Source organism: Balaenoptera acutorostrata, chromosome 15, assembly GCF_949987535.1.
Source record: "Balaenoptera acutorostrata chromosome 15, mBalAcu1.1, whole genome shotgun sequence".
In the NCBI taxonomy this organism is placed as follows: Eukaryota; Metazoa; Chordata; class Mammalia; order Artiodactyla; family Balaenopteridae; genus Balaenoptera; species Balaenoptera acutorostrata.
This window is the reverse complement of record NC_080078.1, coordinates 30672303-30685168: the sequence shown is the minus strand read 5'-3', so window position 1 is coordinate 30685168 and position 12866 is coordinate 30672303. Positions and strand designations below refer to the sequence as shown.

The window sequence follows — 12866 nt, the reverse complement described above, 5'->3', positions numbered from 1 at the left end:
TCTTCTCCACAGCAACACTCCCAGCTGGTCCACAGAAAGACCCTCCCTCTCACTCTAAGCCAAGAGATCTGGACATACTTTCCTTCATTCTGACACCCTCTGACTACCTTATCAAAACCCATCCTTGGGAGCCAACCCCTCCAGCTGAGGGCCTTGGAGCCCCTGTCAGTCCCTCCCAAGGAACATGTAGGAAAACACCAGACCCTCCATGCTCTGGGTCTGCAGTCAGTTCTCCCCACTCACAGCCACTCCCCTGGAGAGACACGGTCCTGTGTGCCTCTAGCCCAGGGCTTCTCAAACTCTCCACCTTATTTCCCCTAATTGTAGAGGTCTATGGAAACATGACATTTCTCTGCCTTTTTCTGCTTTACCTAAAAACTTTGCATTTTATTCTACAACATTCCCACATTTGATCCTTTAAAAATAGTTTTAGTTGCTTACCACCATAGAGGGGAAAAAACAGACATTTTCCACGACACAATCAGGTAAAATTGATATTACAGGAATATAAGCCTTATTGTTTCATGTGCTCCCCGGCTCATCTCTGTGCACTATCTGGAAATCTCCAAGCATTCCACCTCCCCATCATACTTTTGCACTTCCTGAGTTCTTCCTGGCACACCCAAGGTGTCTCTGAGTACCCAACTTTCAGAAGCAAGGCAAAAAGCATTTCCATTCAATTCCAGGTTGAAGAGGCAGGACCTGGGTTCTCACCAGGGTCAGTGGTCACAACCCCCTTTCAGATTAAGACAGAGGCCAGGGGCTCCCGAAGACCTGCGGTGGCCACCATATGATTGGCACATGCTCCAGTCCTGGCAGCCCATCACCTCCCAGCCTTACCTTGTCAGCCATGATCATAGATGCGCCCCCGTGGATGCCCAGGATGGGGATGAAAGTCTGTGAGGAGATAAAATCCAGCATCTGGGCCACGGCCTCCTGGTCAGTATCGTCCCCAAACACCAGGCCGTGGATGCGCGCCCCTGACATGAGGTCACACACGTGCGTGATGAGGCTCTTCGGGTCCGTGCGGTTCATCAGCAGTGCTACCACGTTCAGGTCCAGGGGCAGCTCGGCTGCCTGCTCGGGGCCCCAGAGGTTTCGCAGTTCACGCTCCGTCACGTCGTGGCTGTGACCTAGCAGCACTGCGATGTTCAGCGCCGGGGGACCCTTCTCCGCCGCCGAGCCCTGCGCCGGACCGCGCCAGACCAGAAGGGCCGGCAGCACCAGCAGGGTCCAATAACCCAGTCTGCCCATAGTCGCCACTTACGGTCCCTGCAAGGTGGAGAGGAAGAGTCAGGGCCGCGGTGTGCGAGGGTTCTAGACGGAAGGATTTTCCGACCCAGCCCCTTGCTCTAGCAGCCAGGTATAGAAAGCACCCGAGCAAGAGCTGTTGGAGTCACTGACTCCATTCCCCATCCTCGAAGCCATCCACGTCCCTTGACCCATCTTCAACTCTATCCACAACTCCAATCCGAGCTAATTCTCCGTATCTGTCCCCAAATCCATCTTCGCATTCAGCCTCCTCTCCATCTCCGACTCTACCTACATCTCCCACGGCACCCGCCAAGTGGGACCACTTGGATCACTGCCTCTGAAAGTAAGCTCACACCCCGCCCCCTGCTTACTGAGAGCAAACTACAAGCCAGCCCCTGCGTGGGGAGGCTGCAGAGCGACTCCGCAACCCTGCTCCCGCTCTAAGCGAGTTGGCTGACCCCGCCCCCTGCGAACCCGCGAGGTTCAGCACCCACCTGCTCCACTCGGCACCCGCAGCAGACCCCGCACCTCTCCTGCAGGGTACACCCTAAGCGCATGGGAGTGAGGACGCTCGCTTGTGCGCCCGAGAATCCCGGGTGCCTGGGGGAAACTTAGGGTCCGCCCCACCTTGCGCAGAGGGGCCATGAAGCGATTTTCACTCATGTGCAAGCAGCCCTAGGACCAGCCCCCTACACGCGCGCATACGCGCACACACACACACACACACTCTGTCTCACGCGCGCCATGTGCAATGCAGAATTCCGGAGAGGAAGCACGTTCCCCCAGCGGACCGACGCGTGGGAGCTGGCAAAGAACGTGCGTGGGGGGGGGGGCGGAGGGGCGGGGGAAGCTTGTCTCCCAAGAAGCTCTCCGGCGGACGTGAACTGTACAGCGCTCCCCCACCCACCACCCCAGGCTTTCCACTTCAGGTTCTGTTACCAAGACTTAGGTGCACGTGGGCAGTGGGCTGCACACCCTTACAGGCACGCGCGCATTTCTGTGCACATCCGCAGGCCGCAATAGGGGAGCCCACGGCCATCCGGAGTCCGCACACGTCCTCAGCCAATGCACATACATGTACCGCGCCAGGTGCACAGCCGCGCCTGTCTGCAAATACCAGCACAGTCGTGCACGCGTGCACAGGCGCGCGCCCCTCGGGCCGGGCGCTGCTGAAACCAAGGGAAGTTAGGGCGAACTCGCACCGGCCTCGGCGGTCTTCGGCTGAGCACCGCGAGCGCGGAGCCGCAGCGCCCCCTGGTGCTCCTCCCGCGCCTCGCTACCGGTGCTCCCTCTCCCGCTTTCTCTCTCCCTCTTTCCCCAATCTTTCTCCCGCTCTTCCTCCGGTCGAGTCTTCCTTCTCCCTGGCCCGCCGAGCCCAGGTCTCCCGCTGGGACGTACCTGTAGCCGGAGAAGGTCGAGGACGCAGTGGGGCGCGCTGCACGCACGAGCATCTCGGCCGCCTCAGCAGCCACCGGGTTTAGCGGGTTCCCGCATGCTGCGGCCCCCGCGCGCTCCACTGGCTGTCCCGCGCTGTCCGCATCGCCCCCACGGGGGGCGGCTATCCCAGCCGGAGGCTCTGCATCAGGGCTCTACCAGGGCGGAGAAGAGACGGGAGGCAGGGTCAGCCCACGGGCGGGGGGAGAAGGATCGGGGGACAGGCTGCAGTCTGCAATGCTCACAGTCCCTCTGTGCGCACAGGAGTCTCGACCGGAGATGCGAAGCTGAAGCTCCGTGCCCGAGACGCCCCCAGTGCGGATCCTAAGACCCTGTGGCCGAAATGGAGAGCTCCACTCTGGGGCGCACAGGAGAACCCGAGCCCCAGGTTGGCCACCCTCGAGAAGCTAACACGGCACCTCCACCCTCAGCCCCTGCCACCTCCCCGGCGCCGGCTGCTGGGAGTTGTGCGGCCAGGAGCTGCTGAGCAAGGGGTGGTAGGGAGAGAAAGAGGAGGGAATGGGGGTTGAGTGGGGGGGGCTGGCTGAGTTTGCGATGTGCCGGCAGGAGGAGAGGGGGAGGGAAGGACTCCGGCTCCCGCGGTACCGGATCCCCGAGGGAGGTGCGATCTTTCCCACGCAACGACCCTCTTGCGGTCCTGCCGCCCCCTCCTATCAAGGCCTCCCACCGTCCTCTTCCTAAAGGGGCCGCCCAGGCCCCGCGTCCCGCTCCGGCACTCACCGCAGCCTCTCTCCACATAGTTCTCAGCAGTGGCCGCCCCTGGTCATCTCCAGGGCTGATGGCTGCGGCCGCGACTCTCAGCGCTCACCCGACGCCATGCTCCGGCTAAGCCCTCGGCGCCTCCCTCCAAGAGCCTGAGCTCGGCTTCCTGCCCCACAACGGACAGTAGCTGCCCGATCCTCTGAGCGCGCCCGAGAGCCCTCTCCGCAGCCCAGGCTCCGGGCTGGTGCGTGTGTGAGGGCGAGTGTGTGTGCGAGTGGATGTGGGAGCGCGCGCGCGCGTGTGGCCGGGGATCCCCGCGGTCCCCGGCTGAGAGAGGTGCGCGCGGGGGAAGGCGGCTCTCTCCAGCCCTTAGCTGCGAGGCCAGCTCCGCGCCAGTCGTTCAGCTTCCCACTCCCCGGCGGGAGTCCGGAGAGCTCCTGGCCACCCTGGTTCAGAGCACTGGCAAACCGGGCTCCCGACGCGTGCTTCTGCTGCGGTCGCCTCAGAGGAAGAGGAGGAGGAGCAAGGCAGGGGCGCCCCCACGCCAACTTGGGGACTTGCTCAGTCGGCGAGACGCAGCAGCCCCCGCGAAAGCCCGACAGGCTTGGAGCTCAGGCGGGCCAAAGAGGCTCCCGTCCGCAGCCGCCCTCCCCGGAGGCCGGCGGAGGCAGACCTCGCAGTCCCCCGGCAGCGGCGCAGAGAGCGGCCACCAGCTCCCGGAGCGCGCGGCGGCGTTAAGGCCAGGAGAGGCGGCTGGCTGGAGGCGGGGGCGCCTGCGGAGGCGCGCGCCGCTGTCCGTCGTGCTGAAACCACGCTCTCCGCCCGCTCTGGGTGTCTGGTGCGGCGGCTGAGGAATCAATTATTCAGATCTTCGCTACCGCTTCCTCCTCCCCCAGTGCCTCGCGCTGGGTACAGCGATCCCCCTCCACGCACAGGCGCGCCGACACACACACACACGCACATGCACACACACACACGCACACGCACACACACACACACAATCTGCTCCAGTGCTTCTCCCTGTGCCTCGCCACCCCCGGACAGGAACCCACTCCTCTGATCTCAGGGAGCCCGGACCCTACAACTAAAGACAGCTCTGTATCCTCCACTTGCTTCTTTCTTGCTTTCTAAGTTATACCAAACCAAAGTCGCCCTGAGGCTGTCACTTTCAAGCTACCAGCAGGGGCAAGCCAGAGAGCACGGGACTGCCTGGGTGCGTGGGGCCTGGCTGGCTTGAATTCTGGTAACTGGGCATGAAAAGCAATGCCAAGTAAGGACCTTTGCCCCTTTTAAACTCAATTGTATTTCTCCTTCCAACACTCTGCTTTTCTCCCCTCAGGCCCTGGAAGGAAAGAGGCCTTCAATTGTAAGGGGTTTTGCAATCACTGTTCTAACCCTGCATCCTCCACTTAATCAGCCTGATTGCTAATCCGGAAAATGGGGAGGACAATAAAAAGGATCAACTTCTCAGGGTTATTTTGAAAAGAAAATGAGGTAGCTCTTGGTAAAGGAGCCACCAAGGTCCAGCACATAGTAGGTGCCCAATAAACTACAAGGTGGCCTGAGAGGGAAGGGACTTCCAGGAATGCAGATGTGGCTACTGAAATGGAAATAGCAAAGAAGCACAGTTCCTGGAGACCTATGTGTTTATTACTAAGCTGGTGGTTGTATGTTGAGTTCTCTAGAGTTTTATCATCCAAAAGACAGAGAAAGGATGGGAGAAATACTGGAGGGTAAATTAGAATGGGGAGTTGTGTGATATAAGACAGAGAATAGGAAAGTGTTCCAGTTCTTTAGGCTGTAACTGGGCTGAGCTGGGTTAGGCCCATCCCTTGGGTGGAGATGATCATTTCTTGAACTTTGGCACAGGTACAGGACCCTAATTTGGGGACTTACAGGGAAGTTAGGCTTTTTCTATTTAAATGAGGTATAAATTATATACAATAAAATGCATATCTCTTAAGGATTCAGTTCAAATTTTGAAGTTGTATGCATCTGTGTAGACCATCACCAAAAACAAGGGATAGAATATTTTCATTACCCCCAGAAAGTGCCCTTGTGTCCCTTTGTTGTTAATTCCACTTCCTCCCAGTAGAAACCACCAATATGATTTCTTACACCATGTACTAGCTTTGCTTATTTTCGAGCTTCATATAAATGGAATTTGCATTGTATATTTTTTGGTGACTGACTTTTTTCACTTAACCTAATGTCTGGGAGATCCATCCGTGTTGCTGCACGTAACAACAGCATTTTCCTTTTTATTGCTGAGTAGCTTCCATTGTATGAATACACCACACTTTGTGTATCCAGTCTCCTATTGATGGACATGTGGGTTGGTATATGTGGAGCTTTTTAAAATATTGATGCCTGCACCCACTTCAGAGCTTCTCTATTACAATCTCCACAGGTGGGGCCAAGCATGTTTATTTGTTTTAATTCCATAGATGAGTCTGATGATGCCCCGGTTATTAACCACCGTGCTTTCCATCCTTGTATATCAGTGCTGACTCTGAAATAGTCTTTGATGAAAACTGCTGATATGGAGAGTTTGAAGTTATTAGTGACCAGACTTGCAGAAAGGTAGATCAAACAGGTGTGACCTCTTTTGAACAGAGAAAGAACCCAGCCCTTCATTTGAAGGAACAGTCTAAGGAACAGGCAACAGGAGTCGCCCCAGGCTGGACATCTCCCCAGTGTGGAGAACCACTTAGGGTCAGGTACCTAGAACTCCATCACATTGTGGATGGAGACTGTAACAGTGTATATGTCATCATGACCACTTTATCCTGTGCTGTGATGAAAAGCTAAACCCACCACACAGCTTAGGATGTTGAGTAGGATTTTGCTACTTGAGACTTTCAGATGGAAAACCTTCATAGCAGCTATGCTGACAAAGGCTATGTCCCCAGTAAAGGACCCCTAGTCAACAATGCTCTGCAGTCAATTTTGCCATTTGCTCTTATCACATTATTTACATCATTAAAGTAACTGAACTAACCTAGTCTGGTCTTAAGGAACAAATTGTTTCAGTTGCTCTCAATTCAATTGATTTATCTTCGAATGCTCAACTAAAGAAATGACCCCCAGGGTTGCCATTTGCTTTGAGCCACTTAAACATGTGGTTAAAAATCAACCACCATAACACACCATTGTAAAGCAATTATACTCCAATAAAGATGTTAAAAAAATTTTTTTTAATAAAAAAAAATTTAAACATTTTTAAAAAATCAACCACCGTATCGTATCTATGGGAGAGAACTAAAACAAGCCAATCATTGATTATGCATCTCAGAGGAACTCGGTAAAGAATTATAGCATTTTGAAGCTGAAAGACCTTTAAAGACTATCGTGTATGGTGTATTTTCTGTTTTCAAGTAAGTCTGGGGAAATCTGCCTACCTGAGTAACTTTAAGGTGAATTCTTATTAAAGATCTGAGATGTTTTGCAGTTTAAAAAATGTTTTTATTAATCTGGCAATATTCTAAAAGAAATTAATCATGGAAAACTATCACACGTAATAGCTGCTACCATCCCGCAGGAATACTGTTTCTTTGAATACTTTCTGAGAATCAGTGAGCTGGCCCAACACCTTTATTTTGCATATGGGGAAACTGAGACTCAAGTGGGACTTCAGTACTAGGAGAGACAAAATGCTAAAAGACAAAATTTGGAGCAGGGTCCAGAATTTTTGCTTTAATTGTCTGCTGTGTAAAATAAAATGTGTGAGTGAGTGTGTGTGTGTGTGTGTGTTTGCATTCTACAAGGTTATTGGGATCAAAGCAGTATGAGAGAGAAGGATAGAGCAAAAAAATATTTGGGGGGTGGGGGAGTGAAGTAACCTAAACTCCAGACTAGCCACCACCTTTAGGCATTGTTTTGCCACTGGTGATCTACCTTCACCATCCCTCCAAATTCCAGCCTATGGGTGCCAACACTTGAGCTAACCACGGTCCCAGCCTTCTTGACCTTGTCTTTTTTGTAGTGGCAGATGTCCCGTGCCAAGGCAGACAACACTAACCAATTCTTCAAGTGGTTCTCTCAAAGTTTAGATTGACCTTCACAAGCTTGCTCAGTTCAAGGTGTTCTGGGTAGCCCCATCCACTGAATAAAGTTGACTCCAATTTGCCATTTCTAACTTAGCAAGTTCCCAGAGAGTCCTGATTTTTGCACAACCTGACTCTGATTCCCTGTATTTCCTTTACTTTCTCTCAGATCCTAATCTCCATGTTACCTGGTGACCCTAAGGACTTTCTCCTCTTTAGACCTCAGTTCTCCCATTTATAAAAGAAAGGCATAGATTAGCCAGGATGACCTCAAAGCTGCCTTCCACATTTGACATTTTATGATTCTGTGTCTTTTCTTGAAGGTCTTTACCCTGAGATCAACCAAGGCACTTGTTAACCCTTCCATAATATCTTAACCAAAAGGCTGAACTTCCCTCTCTGCTCCCATAACCCATTAAGGAAAATAGTTCTAATCAAAGGGCAAGGCTTTTTCTAAACAAATCTACTGCTAGTCTTGAGAACTAAAATGAAGAAAGCAGCAAAAGATTCCATTCCTTGTTGATCTTTATGCAAAGCAACCCAGTGTCCTCCCTTATATCAGAGGTGGCTAGGAGGCACCAAGGTATACCACTGAGAAAAGGATACTGAGTTAGGAGTCAGGAGTCCTATAATCTACCATTTTGGGAAAAGTCATTAACCTCTCCAGGCTTCAGTTTCTTCATCAGTAAAATGGGAGTAAAATCACCCTACCTCCCCCAGCACTGTAGTGAAGTTCGTGAAAGGCTATGTCTTAATGCGGATCCCTCCAAGAGCAGTAAAGGTTCTGCACCAATTCCAGTGCGAGGCAAGAGGGGGTAGTTCCCACACTACCAAGCAATTCTCAGACACCAGCTGGGTGTCCTACGATTCAAATCAATTCTGGCACTATCTACCTGGAGACAGCATCAGATTCCACAGGTTAAGGTCTCTGAACCCCAAGACTGCCCTCTACTGCAGATGCCAATGGCAAGTTCAGGTTGTTATCTGTGCTTCAGACCAACCGGTTATACATCAGAGGTTCTCATGACCCCCTCCTTGGGTTTGGTTAATTTGCTAAAGTGTCTCACAAAACTCAGGAAACCAGTTTACTCACTATATTTACCCATCAATTACAAAGAATATTAAAGGATATGAATCAATAGTCAGATGAAGACATACATAAGACAAGGTATAGGGAAAGGGCGAGGAGTTTCCATGCCGTCTCCAGGCACACCGCTCTCCCCACAACTCCACGTGTTCACCGACCTAGTAGCAGTGCCTTTGGGTTTTATGGAAGCTTCCTTACATAGGCATGAGAGATTAAATCACTGGCCACTGGTGACTGAATTCAATCTCCAGGCCCTCTGCCCTCCCCTGATAGCCAACCCTCTAATCACGTGGTTGGCTCCACTGGCATGCAACCAGCCCATCCTTAGATGCTTTCCGAAAGTCGCCTCATTAACCCAACAAAAGACACCTTTCTAATCTCTTCACTTAGGAAATTCCAAGGGTTTTAGGAGCTCTGTGCCAGAAACAACAAAGACCAAATATATATGTCTTGTTATAAATCACAGTATCACAAGCAGACCCTGAGATAGGAGCTAAGAACCTCCTTGATCTATTTGGGAGGTGATCCAGGAAGCCCAGGAGGAAGTGGGAAAAGAAGCCAATCAAGGGTGTGTTAATGGGAGGGTGGCACCTGGGCTCAACTAAGTCCCAATCTAGCTGAAAACCGGCTAAGAGACCGTGAAGACTATGCCCCCTAATTATCCCACTTGGTGGCAAGGAATCAGGGGACTCATCCACCTCCTCATCCTTCATTGGTTGAAGGATTATCAAAACTAAGGGTCACACACAGCCTCTTATTATGTCTTCTTCTCCCAAGCCCAGCCCTTTCCCTATCCATGAACTCTGTTGGGCGTGAATTCCAGTAGAGGTTGCCAGATATAAAGTCACTACAAATCATTCCTTTGTGGAGGGTGGGGGGACAGTCCTTGGGGACCCCCGCTATCTGCATCATAAACTGGTCAGGTCCAAAGGCGTCTGGGTGCCCTGGGCCCTTTGAGCTGGCAGGTGGGGTTGGGGGTGAAGAGTTAAAAGAAAGATGACCCAGTTGCTGAGTTCTTCCATCAGTGAAATAACTCAGGGCCTCAACGATCCCTCTTGGAGCAGTTCGTGGTAGTAAAACAGGATTGTCTAGCAGTCGAGAACTGACTCTGCCCAAGGACACCACTAGTAATAGGCAGAGCTAGGACTTGAACCATTTGTGTCTGGCTCCAGAACCTGCACTTTCAGCAAGTCACTAGCTTGCTGGTCCTCTTTAGATACAGGTCTTTTACCCTCTCTGAGGTTTATTTTCCTCCTCTCGTGGGGTACAAGAATGTCAGATCAGCAATTGCTAGTATTCAAACTTATCATAACCCCTTCTGTAGCCACCTCTCCCACACAATCCTGACCGAGAGAGCAGCGGAAAGTGGCGTTTGCTCTCAGGTTAAAAGCGGGAAGATGCTGAGGGTCTGACGCTCATCCTCAGCTTCTCCTCATCCCCTCCCCAACCCCACCCACACCCACACCATAGCTCCTGACAGAACCCTGGGACTTGGCTGATGAACACACTGTGAAAATGTGGTCCAACCCTGCAACACACAGAAGAAGAAACTGAAGACCCACGAAGAGCAGGGGACTGAACAGAATTACTCAACGGTAAGAGACTGAGCGAAGATCAGAATCCAAGACTCAGGAGCCAGCCAGGCTTTAAAAAGTGGACTCAGAACCCTGGCTCTGAAACTTACCAGCTGCAGGACCCTGGCTAAGTCCCTCAGCCTTTCTGTGCCTTAGCTTCCTCACCTATAAAATGGGGCTAATCATAGTACGTAAATATGGGGGTGCGTAAAGAGTACATTAAATGAGACAATGCACACAAAGCACTTAGCATAGTGCCGGCCACAGGAAAGGTTTGACAAATGTTCGTTTATCGTGTCAGATAGGGCCCTCTGGGACTAAGCAAGAAGTTCCCCTGGGATGTTCTGTCTCCTGACATCCTGACACCTTCCCTGGGCTGTGTGCTGGGGAGGTGAGGCCCGCAGGGTAGAGGAGGCAGCCATTGGCCGCCCTGCTCTCCAGCTCAGTGCATCCCAGATGGTGCCCGGCGGGGAGCTGGCTGGTGACGCGCTGGCAGATCCTCCCTTCCTTGCACAGTTCACCAAGCCACGTGGGGCCCAGGAGCCTCGGGCTGTAGCCCGCTCTGCCAAGGAGACCAGCTGCCCATCCCAGACTGCTGGAAGCCAGGCCCAGGTGAGCCCCGGGAGCGGCCTGTGCCTCCAAGCCTCCAGAGAAGGTACAGGTGAGCCATTGGTCCAGCAGCACCTGCCCAACCTCCTCTGCAAACCGCCCCCCCCAGCTTCTCTCTGACAGGGAGAGGGAGGGCCTTCGTCAGAGGCCAGCCTCCACCTGACATGACCTGAGTCCATGCCTAGCTTAACCCTTTGTCTGAAAGTGACAGCTCTTAGACAACCACCATGTGGCGGAAGGAGAAAAACCAACCCTTCACTAAACACGTGAGAAGTCAGTTTCTTCATCTGAAAAAATAGAGATGATAATAATTTCGACTTCACAGAGTCCTTTTAGGGGTTGAATGATATATTGTATTCAGTGACTGGAAAAGTGTATGGCCACGTGGAAATGTTCAATAATGTTAGCCACTATCAGTGTCTGTATTGTATTCCTATGTGTATCAATATGATAGCACAATGGTAAAAGCACAGACTCCGGAAGCCCTCTGCCCAGACCCAAATCTCCGATGTAACCCTTCTATTTGGGTGGCCTTGGGCAAGTTGCTCAACGCCTGAAGCCTCAGTTTCCTCACCTACGAAATGGGGATGATATTTATACCTCCCTCCGTCAGGACTGCTGCGAAGATTAAATCAGGTGATACTGAGTTGCTCAGCACAGCACCTGGTACATAATAAGAGATCAATAAGTAGAGGGTGTTATTACTATTAATGAGCATTAGTATTGTTGCCCAAGGTCACACAGGCAGGACTGGAATAGGTGTTTCCCGACTCCCCGCTCCAGCACTCGCTGCTGCCTCTCACCCAATTAAAATTCCTGGCTCTGCCCTCCGAGAGTCACTGTTCCTAAAAAAGAACTCCATTTTTACTGGGAAGTCACAAAATAAATTGTCGCCAAGTCCAGCGGTCAGATCCAAATTACATAAAGAACATTCCTCTTCATTAGGCAAAGCCAAGGATCTGGGCTACAGGGAGAGGAGGAAAGACTGACGTTCACCAACCAGACCCGGGCGCCAAGGGACCTGGCAGGAACCACACTTCTGCACCTGCCTCTAGTTGTGCGAGTGTGGGCAGGTCACTCTGCCGGCCTGAGCCTCAGTTTCTTTCCTCTTCTGCAAAACCACGGTTGTGTGAGAATTAAATTAGGTAAAGCATCTGGCACATGTGGGGTCTTTAATAAATAGTGGGTATTATACTTCCCAGCTTTCTTTCTTGAATGAGGTTATTTGTGAGGTTTGGAGGTTTTGTTTTGGTTTTGTTTTGTTTTGTCTGTTTGGAGTTTTGTTTTGTTTTGCTCTTAGTGAAAGGGTAAAGGATTTTTGTGATTTCTGCCTATGGATGTGTTTCTGCTGTCACTGGGGCGGGAGAGGGGGACTCGCAGCCCCTGGGGGACAGCTGGATCTCTTTCCATTTGAAGAGATGGACCAGGTCAAGCCTAGTGTATCTCTGGGATTAAGGGTACTGGCACCCTGGAGCCTGGGGCCCTGCTTTGGCCAGGAAGGAATACTCTCCTTTGCTTCCCACTGGAGCTGTTGCTCTAACTGTGTCACCCATACCTGCCCAGACTGAGCACAGAAACACACATGCTCACACATCAACATAACCACCCACTACTTCCTGCCACCTCAGCCCTTTTATTCATGTTGTAAACAAAAGGTAATGTATGTGCATGCCAAAACCCTGCAGTGGGACATAATCCCCCTTCTCTCATCTGTCTCTCTCTACTGTCCCCTTCTCTCCTCCCTCTCTTCTCTCCCGCCAGCCACCTAGCTTCCCTCCCTGGAGGCAACCACTATTTCCACTTCCCCATCAAGAGGTGGAGTTTATGAACCCTTGAAACTAGGTGGCCTTTTTTACGCCCTTGACCAATACAGAACAGCAGAGGTGTTGCTAAGTGACTTCTGAGGCTAGATAAAAATGCAGTGTAATTCCATCTTGTTCTCTTGGGACATTCACTCTTGGAACCCAGTCACCATGCCCAAGCATCCAAGGGAGAGCCTGACACAGAGAGGAACCAAGGCCCGCAGCCCACGACCCTAGCAGGGTTTCCTGCCAACAAGCACACCAACCTGCCAGCCAGGTGCATGAGTCATCTTAAAAGTGGATCCTCCAGGGCTTCCCTGGTGGCGCAGTGGTTGAG

The 12866-nt window shown here is 51.9% G+C and overlaps 1 protein-coding gene across 2 annotated transcripts in view; it reads right to left on the bottom strand.

Moving 5' to 3' along the window:
- GRIN2A (glutamate ionotropic receptor NMDA type subunit 2A) overlaps window positions 1–3724 on the bottom strand; it is a 372220-nt gene extending 368496 nt beyond the window's left edge. The window contains exons 1-3 of one of the 2 annotated variants that reach the window (XM_007188412.2): window positions 3430–3724; window positions 2653–2843; window positions 841–1272 (exon numbers count right to left, since the gene is read on the bottom strand). In XM_007188412.2, coding sequence (XP_007188474.1) covers window positions 841–1254 — 414 coding nt within the window. In that variant the 5' untranslated portion in view covers window positions 1255–1272; window positions 2653–2843; window positions 3430–3724. Of the gene's footprint in view, window positions 1–840; window positions 1273–2193; window positions 2255–2652; window positions 2844–3429 lie in introns of those variants that run through there. The other variant, XM_007188413.2, reaches the window with a different exon arrangement.
- Window positions 3725–12866: the final 9142 nt, after the last annotated feature.